This window comes from Miniopterus schreibersii, assembly GCF_964146895.1.
Source record: "Miniopterus schreibersii genome assembly, chromosome: 1".
In the NCBI taxonomy this organism is placed as follows: domain Eukaryota; kingdom Metazoa; phylum Chordata; class Mammalia; order Chiroptera; family Miniopteridae; genus Miniopterus; species Miniopterus schreibersii.
The window spans coordinates 8323614-8340650 of NC_138101.1; the positions used below are offsets into that span (position 1 = coordinate 8323614).

Consider the following 17037-nt stretch of genomic DNA (forward strand, 5'->3'; position numbering starts at 1 on the left):
GTATTTTGTTATTTATTACCGGAAAAACATTTGCTGTTTTAAGGTCATTGTGATGAAGATGAGCTATTGCAAGTCAAAGACCTGACCTCCAGTTTTCTCGGGAGAGAAATGGCTGGAATAGTGCATCCCCTGCCCACCACGGAGGGTTACCGAGCGTCGGGGCGAGCCAGCGTATGGGAAAGCCCTTTGTGGGTGGTCGAGCTCTGCAGAAGCTTTGGGGGCACTCTTCTTTGGGTCCACTGTGGAGAGACCACAGAAGTGAACTCTGATTATGGGGAAGGAATCTGGCATTTCCATTCCTCTGTCCCTCTCCCCTCTCAGCTCCCTCCAGGTAAAGTTCCTGAAACTCCTGTTGGTTAGCAAGGAAATCTGAACCCCCGCCCAGACTTCTGTGACCAAAAATGGAATTTTGCCTTGACCCTTCTGCCCAATCTTGCTCCTTAAAACTATGGACAGTGGCTGTTGCCAGTCTCACAAGATAATATATTGACATTTAAGCAATAGACTAAAAGTCAAAATTTCAAAGCCATAGTATAAGACAGAAATATGGGAATATTTCATTCCTGGTGCCTACAGATTAAAAGAAAAAGAGAGAACACCCCGGCAGCGTGATCATTATTTGCCAACACGTTAGAAACTCACTTTCCCATTTCAGTGACATGACAGGCAGGGGGCGGAAGAGAGGAAGGTAAGTGTTGGGATCCAGGCTTCCCAGCGGTCACAGATGGGCCCGGGCTGCAGGCTCACCCACGGCAGACTCACCCAGGGATAAATCCAGGAGCCATCAAGCCTTGTTTATACATTTCAGTTAAGAGGCCCGAGCACGGAGGTCATCTCATGGTATTAATAGCAGTTCTGGGGATTCTGACAGCCGTGACATTTTAGAGAAAGAAGCGCCCGGGCACACGCCGGAGCGAGCGACATTTGATCCCATGCATTGTTGGCAGTGTGCAAGTCCAGCCATTGTCTTATTTTCTTTCCGCCGCAAGCATTTTTGAAAATTGTTGGTGTCTCTTTACAGTCGGACCCACCCGGTTGTGCCTGCTGATGGCGTCCCCGTCGTGAAGAGGTGCACACCAGGGGGATTTAAATACTTGAAAGGAGGAACAATTAAACCCTGGGCTGAAACCTAGTCTAGTGGGAGGTGTAGGGTTACGGCCTTCAGTAACACACTCTGCGCTGTCAGGCGGCCCCGGCCCTGCAGGGACTTAGACGTGCTCGTAGTAAACACGGCCGTGGACGCAGGCGCCCGGGGAGGCCCGGGGATGGGCTTGGAACCTTGAAATGCTGTGTTTCCAAGAGCCGACCTCGGACCAGAGGATTGCCCAGTGCCCGGAAGATGTCAGCCGCCCCCCCTGCAGCTCGGACACCTGGGGGGTGACCCGTGCCCACTAGGATGCCTGGATGGTTCAAAAAGGTGTGGTACGGGCTGGCATCTTTACTCAGCTTCTCGTCCTTCGCCCTCATCATCGTCGCCCTGGCAGTGCCCCGCTGGCTGAGTGGGAAAATCCTCTGTCAGACGGGAGCGGACCTGGTCAACGCCACGGATCCAGAGCTGGTGAAATTCATTGGGGACATTTACTACGGGCTCTTCCGAGGGTGTAAGGTGCGGCAGTGTGGGCTCGGGGGCCGCCAGTCCCAGTTCACGAGTGAGTATATTTGGGGCGTGAACGATGCTTTGGAACACTTATTTTTTTTGAATGTGGAGGGTGCTTATGTCTAAATGTGGGATTCGACTTCTGTCTCACTCTGAGGCATAATCGCAAAGCCCACTGGCCAGGGGTTCTTGCTCAGAAGAGACCTTTTTTCCCCCTGTAGAGGCTCATGGAGACATTAGAAATAGGGATTTGCATTTCTGTTAGTTTACCACTATTAATAAGAACTACTTAATAGTGCTTAATAGCGCTTGCATGTGTCAGACACTCTACTCGGGCTGTACACCTTGCCTCTTAAGCCTTATTGGCACATTTATAAAGAAGGAATTATTAATGATCCCATTCTGCAGAGGACCACACTGAGGCTCGGAGAGGTTGCGTAACCTGCCTGAGGTCACCCAGCCAGGAAACAGCAGAGCGGGACTTCAGAGCCGCGCCACGTGACGCGGGCGCTCAGCCGTCCAGCAGGCAGGCTGCCTGCAGAAACGAGCCTTCAGGGAGCAGCGACTGCTCCCACCTCTGTTTGTATAAGAGGACAGGGGCTCCGGCCACTACCCTGGTCCAAGCCCAGCTTGTGTGTTTGCTGGCGGGGAGACCTCAGGCAAGGCTGCTGGCCCAGAACGCGTGCGGGCACACATGTCGGCTGACAGGCACAGCTGAGCTGCTCTGGATGTAAATAGAGCAGGACTCTGTGACTGGCCTATGCAGGGTCTTCTGGGAAGGAAAACAAAAAATAAAAGGCTATATCCTACAAGCCTTTAGAATTAAACAGATCGCTGATGAGAACAGTGTTCTACAAAATCATAATTAATCAACATATTGCTGATGCAAGGGGATAAGGAATTTAATTCATTATTTGATTTCTGTATTTCAGAATTGTAGTTCTTAGGAGCCTGGCCAGGGTTAGTATCTTATTAAATTTATAAAGACAGAAGCTGGGCCACTGACAAATACTCTAAGCAAATTGACATCATTTATATACATGAAGGAAATACATATTTGTTATGTGCATTCAAGAAAAAAGGCGTCTAGGAATAGTTGCATTTACCCAATAATTAATTGGAACTGGGATATTGGAAAAAATAGCTCTACTAAAAACATAGCATAGCCCTGGCTGGGTGGCTCGGTTGGTTGGAGCATCATCCTGGACACCGAAAGGCTGCAGGTGCAGTTCCAGGTCAGGGCACATACCTAGGTTGCAGGTTCGATCCCCAGTCTGAGCGTGTGTGGGAGGCAACCAATTGATGTTTCTCTCTCACATCAGTATTTCTCCCTCTCTCTCTGTCTCTCCCTCTCCCCCTACCCCCCCTAAAAATACATATCATCTGGTGAGAATTTAAAAAAAAAAAACATAAAAGGCTGAAAATACAAACACACACACAAGAACATAGAAATCAAATAAAGGACATGTTAAAAGGAAACTCAACCCAGAGATTCAATTTCCAAACCATTCATAGAGAAAACCAAAGAATATATAGTTGACCCTTGAACAACGTGGGGTTAGAGGCACCAATACCCCACAAAGTCAAAAATCTGTATAACTTTTGACTCCCCCAAAACGTACCTACAGTGACCACAAGCCTTACCAATAACATAAATAGTGGGTTATGTATGTATTATATACCATATTCTTACAACAAAGTAAGCTAAAGAAAATATTAAGAAAGTCGCAAGGATGAGAAAACCCATTTCCAGTACTGTACTGTATCGATCCATACCATAAGTTTACCCCATCTGTTTACAAGATGAAAAAGATCATCATGTAAGCAGACCCGTGAAGTTCAAATCCGTGTTTTTCAAGAGTCGACTGTAGTCCTGGCCAGGTAGCTCAATTGGCTAGAGCCACATCCTGATACACCAAGGTTGTGGGTCCGATCCCCGGTTGGGACACGTATAAGAATCCATCAATGAATGCATAAATAAGTGGAACAACAAATTGAAGTCTCTGTTTCTCTTTCTCTCTCTACAATCAATCAGTAAATAAAAATTTAGGGGGAAAACGTCAACTGTACATCACACCCAGTTAAGGTCTTTTTTTCTACCTCCGAGAACACAGGACTGGCAGTTTCATATTTTGGTTTTTCTTCAATCTTTTGCTACTGTGATGAAGAGCCAATATGTACAGCTTTGAGCACATGTGGGTGCGCTCTCGTGAAATTGCTTCGATGGACGTTACCAAATTGCCTTCTGAGGAGGGTGTAGGAATTAATATTCCTACCCAGTTTGACAATGCCTCCCTTTCTGCACTTTTACCAACACAGTGTCTTAGCAAATATTTTTATCCTTGCCAATCCCATAGGTGATTATTTTCTGTTTTAAGTGTCTGGTTAGGATGCTAGTCACATGTTCTCAGGATTGCACTTGAAGAAGGGATTATGAAACAATTAGGTACCCAGGCCTAAGCTACCACGTCTGGAATAAAAAGGGGCTGAAAGTGTGAAAAACATCTAAGGGGCACTGAGATGGAAGAGAAGGAAAAGGGAGAGAGAAGCCTTACTGAGAGAAAGCCCCTGGAAAGAAGTTTATTTTCCAGGGTAAGGTTTCCAACGCTGACGCGATAACCTGGTGGAGATAACTATAAATGGAAACACAGAACTGGGAAGTTAGATCAAAACTAAGACCTTAACGTGGAGGGTCTGGAAACTTCTGAGTGGAAAGGACACTCTAAAGGGAGAAGTGCACCTGGCCGGTGTGCTCGGGATCGAGCGTCGTCCCAGGCACCAAGAGGTCCCCAGTTCAATTCCCAGTCGGGGAACGCGTCCTGGTTTCGGGCTCAATCCCCGTAGGCGGCCTGCAGGAAGCAGCCGATCGATGTTTCTCTCATCTGTGTTTCTATCTCTCTCTTCCTCTCCCTTCCTCTCTCTCTAAAAATCAATTTAAAAGAAGATTTTTTTAAAAGGGCGAAGGAACAAAAACTCTAGTTCTCAGGCTTGGGAGACCCCAACCTTCCATGAATAAAGGGAGGCAGTGAGCCAGCAAAGGCCCAGAGGGGAAAGGGGAGGGGGGAGTGAAACCAGAAAAGCTTTGAGTCCTGGCTCCTGAGGGGGACAAAGAGGTGCTGGTCAGTGGTGTCAAATGGTGATGGAGGGAGTTTGGAGCTCAAAGATGGACCCCAATTTGACCAGGAAGTGTGGAGTAGAAGCCTTGGAATAGCTGCAGAACAGTGGGTAGTTTTCATCACTAAAGTCTTCGTTTATAGCTACTGAAAACAGTGATCTGAACTCTGTATACCGTATGCTGTACAAGACTATCATCCTATATGTAGAGTTCAGGGTCACCTTGCCCAAAGATAAGGGGTTTAAAGTCTCCAAGCCTGTGGGAAAAACTGCTCATAAAATCGACCTCCTTTCCTTGGAGGGTTAAAGGGGTTAAAGGAGACGACAAATGTAAAATGCTTGGTCCGTGACTCTGCTCAGTAAATGCTGTTATTAGCCCCATTGCACTGATGAGGAAACTGAGGCTCTGAGAAGTCACATGACTTTCCCCAAGTCAGAGAGTAAAAATAGTAACGGCAACAACCATAGCCACGCTTTTGAGAACTGACTCTTTCCCAGGCAATATTTAAAATACTCTTACGTCATTCAATCTTCACAGCTAGGACATGGTGGCAAATATAGAGAAAACAAATACAAATGAATATTTCCCTGGATTATCCTGCCACATGCATATGCAACATAAGGAGTAAGTGCCCATCAGACACGGGAAATAATGTCTCCCTTGCTGAGTCATTAGGAGGGACGCAAGCTGATGGTCCTTGCTTCCCACAGTGCCCAGGAGTGGGCGTTATCATCCATACGCTTGATCCGCTGACAATCTTGTAAGATGCGGAATGGAGGGCAGGGTTTAGAGGACCCTATTTTGCAGTTGTGGCAAATGAGTAAAGCTGGGATTTGAACCCAGATCTTCAGATGCCAGATCTAGGCTTCACTTGGCTACACCCTGCTACCCTCTTCGCAGATACTCCTGAGACCAATTCTGATTTCATGAAGGCAACTCTCTGACCCAGATTCAAGCTTTGTGATCGGCCCTCATTCGCTGACTCTCTTGCCAGCCTCCTTTGAAAGAGACGCCATCTGGGCTCACGTGCGCCAGCTCACACCAGATCCCAGAGCTGCAGGGTCAATGCAACTTCAGTTGCCAACCAGGACACATTTTGACTTTGCACCTCCCCCCTCAACCCCGAGGAAGAGAGAATTGTTGGTCAGCTGACAAGTGGCAAGTCTGGGGCCATGACTTCATCTGGGGAGTGCTCCTGCTCTTTGAAAGCCCAGCGCTTGCTGCGCGGCCCTCGCACCCCTCTATTCATTAAAGCCTCGTGGTAGGCAAGCTTGGGCCCTATGAACTTGAGCCGAGCTTGGCATTGCAATAATGGCCGTGTCTTCTCTCTGCAGTCTTCCCGCAGCTGGTGAAGGAGCTCAACGCAGGCCTGCACGTGATGATCCTGCTGCTGCTCTTCCTGGCCTTGGCCCTGGCTCTGGTCAGCATGGGCTTCGCCATTCTCAACATGACCCAGGTTCCCTACAAGGCAGTCAATGGCCCTGGGGGCATCTGCCTGTGGAACGTGCTGGCGGGTAAGGAAGGCCCCTGGGGGAAAATTCATGTCCCCACTGTCCCCAGGCTGAGTTCCCAGAACTTAGGAAGGTGTGAGGAATTAACATGCCCGCCTCAGCCTTCACTTCCCTGGGTCTGTAACCTTCCCAGTGCGGCAGAACCTCTGTCACAACAAAGAGCTAAACGGTTAGTGTGCCGGAGGAGCTGCTGGGAGGCTGGGAAGAACCCTCACAAATGACAGAAGAGGAAAAACCTGGGGGTTTACCCGCCTGTTTCTTTTAAACCTCACAACCTCCATGTAAGGGGTGTGAGGGATTATTAGACCCATGTTTACAGATGAGGAGCCTGAAGGTCACAGCCAAGGTCACACAGCATTGAGCAGCCGAGGTGGGATTCCCACCCAGGTAGAGCTGAGTCTTAGCCATTTGCCTTTTCATTAATTCATGGTCTCATTTATGACCATCGTGACCTATTTTCCAAGCCAAACATTACTGCAAAAGGGGTGTGTGTGTGTGTGTTGATTTGGATGTATATTGATACACAGAAATTAATTCACAATTATAAACTTTAAAAATCATCTGTAATGAAAATAGCACATTCTGAGAAATGAGGGCTGTCTGTGAAAAGCCAGGTCCAGTGTCAAGGTAGCATAGCAGTAATCTTCCACTTCCTTTACTTTACGCAGGGTGACCATGAAGCACAAAAACAGGCACCATGGTTTGATCCTATATTAGAATACGGTGTCTGCAAGTCGATTATTATGCATTTGCCTGTGTTTGGGACTGTGGCCGTCCCATAGCATCGCTTCTGTCCCTGCTTGGCCGCACCTGGACTAAGGCGTCCCCTTGGTCTGTCCTGGGCCTCGGCGGTGCAGGCCTGTCAAAGCGCTCAGTCCTGCTCCTTAAGTAAATGCTTATCTCTGTCAGCTTCCTTCCTCACAGACGCAAGGCTCTCAAGCTCCACTGACCAGAGTATTAAAAAGAGGCATTTTGATAAAACTTCGGCATCAAAAGGCATAAAAATATGAATATCTTTTCATGAAACAATTCCAATGGGGATTTTGCTAAGGAAATAACTGGAAAAGAACACAAAGATATTCACAAAAAGGGATTCGATGCCACGCTTTGTAATATCAAAAATTAAGAGCAATCTAGATACCTAGAAATAAGATCACACTTAATTAAACTTGATTAGTTAGGTGTGTTGCTAGGATAAAATACTGTGTACCAGTTTAAAGCGGTGCTCTAATAGAATATTTGACAATGTGGGGAAATGCCCAAGTAAGGGGGAAAATCAAGTGTAAAATGCTAAGAACCATAACACTGATCTTGTTCAAGAGAAGGAAATGTAAGGAAAGATACTAAAATATTTAAAGTGTTTATACCTGGCTTTTAGGATAAAAGTAAATTTGTACTTTAATCTTTATGATTTTCTCTGGTGTCCATATTTTCTTCAATGAAGGTGTAATAATTAGATTCTAAACAAAAAGCATAGTAAATGTGTTTTTTTAAGTATTAACTAAAATTTAAACAGTAGAAAAAGGAAGGAGAGTCAGAGACAGGGAGAGTCAGAGAGAGACAGAGAGTCAGAGAAAGAGAGACAGAGTCAGAGAGACTCAGAGAGAGACAGAGAGAGGGAGACAGAGAGACAGAGAGAGAGTCAGAGAGAGACAGAGAGAGTCAGAGACAGAGAGAGACAGAGTCAGAGAGAGACATAGAGAGTCAGAGAGAGACAGAGTCAGAGAGACTCAGAGAGAGACAGAGAGAGAGTCAGAGAGAGACAGAGAGATCAGAGAGAGAGACAGAGAGAGTCAGACAGACAGAGTCAGAGAGACAGAGAGAAAGAGAGAGACACAGAGAGAGAGAGAGACAGAGAGAGGGAGAGAGGTCAAAGTTGGAGGCAATAGGCAGGGAGCAGTGAAGTTTGGAGGCGCCCAGCCTCCCCTCTGCTCCCCTTCCCGCTTCCATCCCTCCCTCTTAGCCTGAAGCTCGGAGAGGACCATTGAAAAGCGAGAACATCCCCCCTGGGCTGAAAGCCCAGTCTGCGCGGGAGGTGCCCTCACCTCTCCCCAGCCGCCCCGGGCCTCCATCCCACCCTAAGACACTGAGAGCTCCGCCTGGAACAGCCTGCGGGCGGGAAGGAGCAGCCCCGGGCGGGAGCGCGAGGGGCCGAGGGCCGGGGAAAGGCCACCTCCCGCCTCTCACGCAGGCAGCTTAGCTGCTGCCTTAAGCAGCAATTTAAAATTTGTGCCTCCCTAAGGATTATTTTAAAACCCAAAGCCAGTTTGATGCGCATGCCACAGAAACGCCACCGCCCATAAAGTTGTTACTCCTGCCAAGGGGTCGCTAAGAGCCTCCTTTCTGGGTTCCAGGTGGGGTGGTGGCGCTGGCCATCACCAGCTTCATGGCCGCCGTGAGGTTCCACGACCTGACCGAACGGATCGCCAACTTCCAGGAGAGGCTCTTCCGCTTTGTCGTGGTGGAAGAAAAGTACGAAGAGTCGTTTTGGATCTGCGTGGCCAGCGCCTCGGCCCACGCCGCCAACCTGCTGGTGGTGGCCATCAGTCAGATCCCGCTCCCGGAGATCCAGACCAAAGTAGAGGAGGCCACGGTCACGGCCGAGGATATCTTGTATTAATAGCCTCCTGGCCACAGCCTTTCCCAAGTCAGCTCTGCAGTAGGAGCGGAGGCCTCGTCTGTTTCGCAAGCTTCCCAGTCCAGAATGTCCATGATTTGGGCAACGGGAAGGAGGAGATGAAAGGAGGAAAGGTGGTACCTGGGCTGAAAAAGAAAAACTTTCTCGAATTCCTGGCATCTCTGTCCTTCTCACGCACTCACCTTGGACTTGGACTTGGAGACTTTGCACTTGCCAGCTGCGTGTGACGTTGGACAGTTCACTGAACGCCTAGGTCTCAGTTCCCTCATCTGTAAAATGGGGATAGGAATGACCTCACGGGATTGGAATGAGGTTTCAGAGCGCTATAATGCCGCCAGCCTTTGGGTATTGTAGAGCATTCCGCAAACATAAGACACTGAACCCTGATAGATGTCTACAGACCTTGGGCTATTCCACGCAATGTTAGGGGGCATATGTTGATGTCCCTGCCCCCAGAAACACTGAATCTTTCCATAGGACACAGGAATCAGAGAGCAACAATAGCACTAAGAATAAAAATAACTACCACCTGGCCCGTGTAGCTCAATGGTTAGAGTGTTGGCTTGCACACCGGAGGGTCTGGAGTTTGATTCCTGGTCAAGGGCATGTACCTGGTGGCAGGTTTGACCCCTGGCCCCGTCAGGGCTCGTGCGGGAGGCAACCAGTTGATGTGTCTCTCTCACATCGATGTTTCTCTCTCTCTCCTCCTCCTCCCCTTCCCTTCCACTCTCTCTAAAAATCAATGGAAAAAATATCCTCATTCCTCAGGTGGGGATTAAAAAAAATAATAATAACCATCTTTCTGGTTACTCCATGCTGAAACTGTCCTTAGAGTTTTACACACATTAGGTCCTCACTACAACCACAGATTGTCAGTACGGCTTTATTTCCATTTCATAGATGAAGAAACTCAGGCACAGAGAGGTTGGGTAACTTGCTGAGGTCAGGAATTGAATCGTGGCAGCTGGAGCCAGTGTTTGTAATTGTAGCCACTTTGCTAACCTGATGTTTGACGTACAGGCAATTGCAGCGCAGTGTGACCAGTGCTGTAACAGCGCAGACTTAAAGGGCCGAGAAGGAAGAGTTCTTCAGGACAGGATGTGGAATTAAAGTGTCCCAGATGTGACATTTGATCTGAACTCTGAAAGATGAGTAGGTTTTTTCCAGTGGTGAAGGAAGCAGGGTTGGGCAAGGGCATTCCAGGATGTGTCAGTGATGAGGGGAGACACAAGGTATGAAATTACAAGGAGGGTTCGGAAGCTTGCGAATACCCAGTGGGACTAGAACTAATTCACCTGTTGGATAAGCACAGATGTTCTGCGTTGGGTTTGGGTGTTCCTAAGAGATACTGTGATGGTTCATTTCAAGTGTAGACTTGTCTAGGCCACAGTACCCAGACAGTGGGTCAAACACTATTCTAGATATTTTTGTGAAGGTATCTTTTGGATGGAATTTTCATTTAAATTAGTAGACTTTGAATAAAGCAGATTGCTCTCCATATGTGGGTGGGCCTCAGTCAATCAGTTGAAGGCCTTAAGAAAAAGACTTTCCAGTTCTGAGAGAGAGGAAATTCTGCCAACGATTGCCATTGGATTTAAAATGCAGATCTTCCCTGAATCTCCTGACCACCAGCCTACCCTTCAGATTTTTTACTTGCCAGCCTCCACAATCATGTGAGTCAATTCCTTTAAATCTCTCATATATATATATATATATATATATAGAGAGAGAGAGAGAGAGAGAGAGAGAGGGACATACATAGACATATATATATACACATACATGATATAAATATGTGTGTGTGTATACACACACACACACATTATATTGATTCTAATTCTATGGAGAATCCTCACTCATACAGGCATACAACCCTATTAATTCATTTTCCCATGATGCCAGCTGGGGTGAATCCTTTCCCAGTTCTCCTGTCTTCATGCCAAGTAAAAGTTATCTAATCCCCCAAATTAGCTCCATTTTACATGACACGATTTGAACTCACTCTGCCTTTGCTTAATGCTGAGCTTCAGGAGGTTTCCATGGCATTTCTTCTGTTCTAATTGCTTGTGACCCCCTGTGGGGCCCATCTGCTGCTTCCAGCCCTCTACCTCCATCCCAGACACAGCTGCAGTACTAGTTAGTAGACTGATGTCACTCATCAAATATGCAGATAGCACATGGCTGGGAGGGATAGTTAACTCAGTAAGAGATGGATCCAAAAGACGGTGACAGACTACAGTGCTGACTACACGTGAAAATGTCAGTGTCCTACCGAGTTTAATATAAAGCCCTGCTGCCAGTTAAAAACAATCCATAACAAATACAGAATTCTCAGGCAACAGTTCATAGGTTAACACCTGGGGATCTGGCTACAGCTATTCATTCAACGAGTGTTGAAACTGATTTGGCTCTGGGAGCAGAGCAATGACCAAGCAGACAAAAATCCCTGCCCCCCAGAGATTTCATTCTCCGAGGGGCTGGGGGTGACACGCTGAGAAAGCACGTAATGCAGCCACTAGACCCGGAGCCCAGCCAGACCTTCAACATGACTGTAGCCCTCAGGTATGTGCAGACTGTCATGTAGGGACAGAGTGAATTTGATTTTGCTCCTAATAGCAGAATTACCTTATCAAGATGGTAACCTTGATCAGATGGACGTGCTCCAAGGACTCGAAGTGCAGGCTTTTGTACATGTGTGCGTATTTCCAGGGACAGAGGTCACAACTTTCAGAAGAGTTCCAGGAGCGTCTGTAACACCTTAGAAGTTTTAAGCCACGGCCCATCAGGTGCAGCCGCAATGTTGCTGGAGATAATCAGGTTGACGCAATTCACTTGCAGGATCACTCAAATGTGTAGAGAAAATGTAGCTCCTTTATTTTGACAACGGTTAATCTGTCATTTTATGAATAAGCAAAAAATAATAATAAACACCCAGTCCAGTTTAAATTCCAGCTGACCTGATCATTTATACTAACTCTCCAGGTAATGCTCAGCCTTCTCTGTCCCTGCCTTTCTCCAGAAGGCGGCTGTCAGGTTATGGAAGAGGGAGGCACACACACACTCCCAATTTCCAGGACATCTCCTGGCCTCCTGCTGGTTCTGGGGGTGCTCCGGCTGGGCTCACTGGGTTGCTGCCCCCCGGACTGCTGCTTGCCCTGCCAGCCCCCCAGCGCTGTCTGAGGCTGGAATAATGATTCATGAAACGTTCTTTCAACTGACTGGAGTCCAGTCACTGCTGGAAGGCTTGTCCTTGTCTTGGATCCTACTGGCCGCAGACCCCTGAGTGACCACCAAGTACCCGCTCGCTCCAGCTCACCTGTCCACTGGTCCACACCCAGGCCCTGGGGCAGTCACCCCCCTGCCTCAGCAGCCCAGGAGCCCCACTTGGTGTCAACACAGCATCCTGACCCGGTGGGCCAGGGGCGTAGGGGGAATGGTGCATCCCAGGGCTCCTCTCTATTCCCACTTACAGAGTAATTAAGGTGATTCACAGACTATTAATCTCCCCAAAATTGCACTTAAAAGGCTTCCTGTTGCCAATATGACATAAATATGAAATAAATATGAAATAAATTCCATTTTAAAAATTAAGTCTCTAATTTTCAAAATCACCAGAATGGGCTGTAAGTATATAATTGGTATGAAAGTAAAACCTCACCCTCAGAGCCCATTAAGATGGTTATATTCACACACACACACACCCCCCAGAAAAGGGGTCACCAACTCACTTCCTGCCTGACACCTCGGCAGCCTTGATACTGGCTGCAGGTCGGTGGGGGTGGGGACAGTGTCCCTGCCTTAGGCGCGGCCCAGCCCTTTCCGGGTCATCATTTCCTCACTCACAGAAGGAGAAAGTTTCACTGCGTGATAACACCCACCACCCAGTGTGGGCCGGGAGCTGGACATCCTTCCTACGTCTGACAACAATTATTCAAGATGCGTATTGCTGTCTTTATTTTACAAGCTCCAGAGAACTTAAATAACTTGCTCATGTCACATTATTGATAAATAGTGGACAAAGGATTCAACCCCATCTACATAATGTCAGGGCACCATTTTCCCACTGGCCCACGACTGCCTTTCCTGGAAGACTTGTGAGGCTCCTTCCCAGGGCTTCTGCAGACGGCTGTGCAGGTTGACCCCTGCCCCCCTGCCCTCCTGCCCCCCCCCACCCAAGGGGTATTTGCTCAGATCTAGTCCGTCTTCCCCTGGCTTGTCATGGCCTGAACCCTCGGGGATGCTCCTGGCTGGGAGGGGGGCCTTTTCCTTACGCTCACCAAGGTGTCCCATGGGCTCACAGTGCCCATCCCAGTCCATGTAAAGGCCAATTGTTATTTTGTGACCTGGATTGCAGTGTAATAGACGACTGATTTGCATATGTCCCTTAAAGGTGACTACCCCCTGTGTTCATTGACAGATTATCACTCACGCTCCTCCGCCTTTCCTTTCAGTTGTGGTTGTACAGTAAGAGTAGACTTCATCAGACACCTAAGCTACTAAGACCCACGTGAAATTCTTGCCAAATAAGTTAGGTGTTGCCCTCTCCTTTGCTGGTATGATTTCATGAGCATGCAGATAGTGTTGCAACTGGACACGAGTGAGGCCCCCTCCCCACTGGCTGTTTGCCACGTGCCAGGCTTTGTGCTGAGTCCTCCACACACATGATCTCATTTCATTCTCACAAAACCCTGAGTAGCAACTCGAATTACCGATTATTGAGTTAAAGAATTAGAAACCTAGTTTTCTCACTTGTAAAATAATCAACTTCAATAAGATGATCTCTGATTTTGCTTTTCACTCTAAAATGTTATGATTTTTCAATCTTATTTTCAAATTGATTTTAGAGAGAGAAAGGGAGGGAGAGATGAAGGAAGAGAAGAGAGAAGGGGAGAGAGAGGGAGAAGGGGAGAGAGAGCTGAGTCCTTTGCCTTGAGGACTTTTATCCAATTTCCAAAGGTGGGGACCTTAGAGGAGGTCCCAGGGGAGGATCTCAACAGAATATTCATCAGCTTTCCAGGTGTGACCTTTTAGGGTCATGGTCTCCACTGATTGGTGGGGGGGTTCAAGAGTCAATGCAGCTGGTCCTGAGGTCAGCAACCAGTCAGCCACTCTGACAGGTTTTGCTGCTTTTCTGGGCCTGGAGCTGAAACACAACTAAGGCCTAGATGTTATCTCTAGTTTGACCAAAACTCTGACTCTGTGGTCAGCAGACCAGAGGCTTTGTTCCTAAGATTACTTGATGTGGGTCAGAACCTCACTGTCCTGAGGGCTTAATGCTTAAGGGAGTGGTTGTGCAAAGACTTATATGGGGGTCTTATGAGGCTATTTATTCTCTGCCCCCCTCGTTCCTCCTCTAAGGGGGTCTAAATCACGTAACTAGGGCAAGCCTGGGGAGGAAATGTCACCCTGGGGGAAGGCCCTAAGCTATAAAAGTTTTCTCTGATTTTTCCAGTTGCTAGGCACCTGGGACTTTCCACCCTGGTGACCTTCCGAACCTGGTTTATAGTCCCTACTCTGCACATGTCTAACAGCCTACTCCGCCCTATTAGAAGTGCTTACAGATACGACTGTCAAGATAGTTGTTTATTTGCCTGTTGTTCATAGCACATGGTACTCTTTGCTTGTTTTTACAAGTGTTTATTTAAGAAATCACATGTAGCCTGGCTGGCATGGCTCAGCGGTTGAGCATCGACCTAGAATCCAGGAGATCTCGGTTCAGTTCTCGGTCAGGGCACATGCCCGGGTTGTGGGCTCGATCACCAGCAGGGGGCGTGCAGGAGGCAGCCAATTAACTACTCTCTCAAAATTGATGTTTCTATCTCTCTCCCTCTCCCTTCCTATCTCTGAAATCAATAAAGATATATTAAAAAAGAGAGAGAGCCCGGCCAGGCGTGGCTCAGCGGTTGAGCATCCATCTAGGATCTAGGCGATCGGGGTTCGATTCCTGGTCAGGGCACATGCCCCGGTTGTGGGCTTGATCAATGACTCTCTCATCATTGATGTTTCTATCTCTCTCTCCCTCTCCTTTCCTCTCTCTGAAATCAATAAAGATATACTTAAAAAAAAAAAAGAGAGAGAGAGAGAGATTAGGACCTGGATACACACAAAGACCCCCTTGTGAAGTCCCAGGCCATCTGCAAGCCAAGGACAGGAGCCTCAGAAGAAACTAGCCCTGCTGACACCTTGAGCTCAGACTTCCATTCCCTAGAACTGTGAGAAATAAATTTCTGGTGTTTATAAACTGTGATTCTGAGGTCGAACACATTTTTAAAAACTGAAGTGGTATGATCACTTTTCACCACTAGGGGGAGGCAGTCCACTGACTATGATCACATTGTGTCCCCGGGTGTCACCCTTGTCTGGACAGGGGACCTTGAATGGTTCTTCCAACTCAGATTCAATCTGATCCTAATAAGCAATTTCAAGTTTCAATCAAATAATAAAAGTCCCTTTATATTTTATATTTTATATAAAATTGCTGGCTAAGTATTATGGGAATCATTTCTCAGGGGGGTGTTGCAGGACCCTCGAGGACAGAAACTGCTAGAACTTTAGAGGTCTTATATTTTACCACTAATCAGTAAAGTCACAGCCATAAAAGGTTTTCTTCTTAGTCCTCTGGGGGGAAAACAAGTTCTAAAAATAAAGTATTTAGTTAACTGACAACTCATCGAGTACAAAAAGAAATAGGGCAGTCCTGACTGATTTTTTTTTTTAATCCATAAAAGTTCGCTCCTTAAAATATATTATCATTATAATAATACATGCCAAGAAAATTTGGAAAACACAAAACTATAAGAAAGCAGATAAAGATTAACCTGCTATTGATATTTAATTTATTTTCTTAAATGATTGATTTCCTAAGTTACTGCATTTAAGGCAATAGCTTAAATCTTCTCTGGAATAAGAAAAGCAGGATGGATGGATGGATGGATGGATGGATGATTGGATGGGTGGATGGATGGATGGATGGATGGATGCATGGGTGGGTGGGTGGATGGATGGATGGATGGATGGATGATTGGATGGGTGGATGGATGGATGGATGGATGGATGGGTGGATGGGTGGATGGGTGGATGGATGGATGAATAGAAAGACAGATAGATACACAGGAACCATCTCAATAGTTTCCAAACCTGGCTGATGGTCAAAATTGCCTGGTGAGCTTTAAAAAACTAAATCAGAATCTATTGGGAGCAGGCAAAAAAGAAGGTAGTAGACTCCTAAGTGTGTGTGTGTGTGTGTGTTCTGAGTTCTCCAGTTGAAAGTTTCTAGTTGGCATTTGGAAACTACTGATGTGCTCGAGTTTGTGGCTGGTGCCACAGAAAATATTCAGTGCCTGCAAAGTTAAGTACTTAAATTTAATGAATCTAAATTGTGGAGACCAAATTGGAATCAAAGTATTAAAAAAAAAAAAAAGAAAAGAAATGATTTTGCAATAGGAAAAATTGTAGAAGGCATATATTTGACACAGTGAGATCCAATAATACTTCCTTTTTTAAGTCAGTAATATTTTATTAGAGAAAGGAGTTTATCTGAAACTTCCACTCCTGAGATCAGCTTGTCTCTGGCAGAATATTGAGAACAAACTGCTGGACAGGAAGTGAGTGGTCACTCGCTAAAGACCTCCGTTCACATCCCAAGGAAGATTAGTCTCCAAGGAGACGGAGTTCAGGGAATGGTTCAAGGAAGGTCCCAGCCCCGCTAGTGGTGAGAATAAGAGAAGACCATTTGTCATCTTTACTCAGCTCATGGAGGCAGGAGAATGCAAGGAATTTCTGTAAAAGGCACGTGGGCACACGCTCAAGTATAAAGACCTTGAGATTTGGCTCTAATAGGCAAGCAGGACTGGATTCCCTGCTAAGGCTGGATGACAGGGGAGCTGGGGAAGGAGGCCAGTCATCCCAGGTTAGAGTCCTGACAAAAAAGGTGATTAAGACCAGAGGTGTCTGAGGAACAGAAAGCTCAAGTGGGCCTGAAAGCTAAGACAAGAATCGAAAAATAGAAACAACCATCCTGGGATGCAGACACCACCGGGCCACTGAAGGCTTAGGAGACATTTAAGGTGAGTCATGGTCATCGTCAACAGTTCAGGAGACATGTGAGGACAGACAGACCAGAAGTCCAATCTTATGTTCCCAGAGAAAGAACTAGCTGGTTAGAAAGACTCCCAGT

General features: G+C 46.9%; 1 protein-coding gene across 1 annotated transcript; it reads left to right on the top strand.

Moving 5' to 3' along the window:
• Nucleotides 1–1126: 1126 nt before the first annotated feature.
• Nucleotides 1127–9496, top strand: CLRN2 (clarin 2). Its single transcript, XM_081144961.1, has 3 exons — nt 1127–1649; nt 6047–6226; nt 8578–9496. The coding sequence occupies exons 1-3, from the start codon at nt 1397–1399 to the stop codon at nt 8841–8843; spliced, it is 699 nt and encodes a 232-aa protein (XP_081001087.1). The 5' UTR covers nt 1127–1396; the 3' UTR covers nt 8844–9496.
• The last annotated feature ends 7541 nt before the right edge of the window (nt 9497–17037 follow it).

Excerpts from the sequence above, each read along its gene's own strand:
- CLRN2 (XM_081144961.1), top strand. The coding sequence starts at position 1,397 with ATGCCTGGATGGTTCAAAAAGGTGTGGTACGGGCTGGCATCTTTACTC. Across the intron at positions 1,650-6,046 it reads CCGCCAGTCCCAGTTCACGA|TCTTCCCGCAGCTGGTGAAG; the intron begins GTGAGTATATTT and ends TTCTCTCTGCAG. Across the intron at positions 6,227-8,577 it reads CCTGTGGAACGTGCTGGCGG|GTGGGGTGGTGGCGCTGGCC; the intron begins GTAAGGAAGGCC and ends TCTGGGTTCCAG.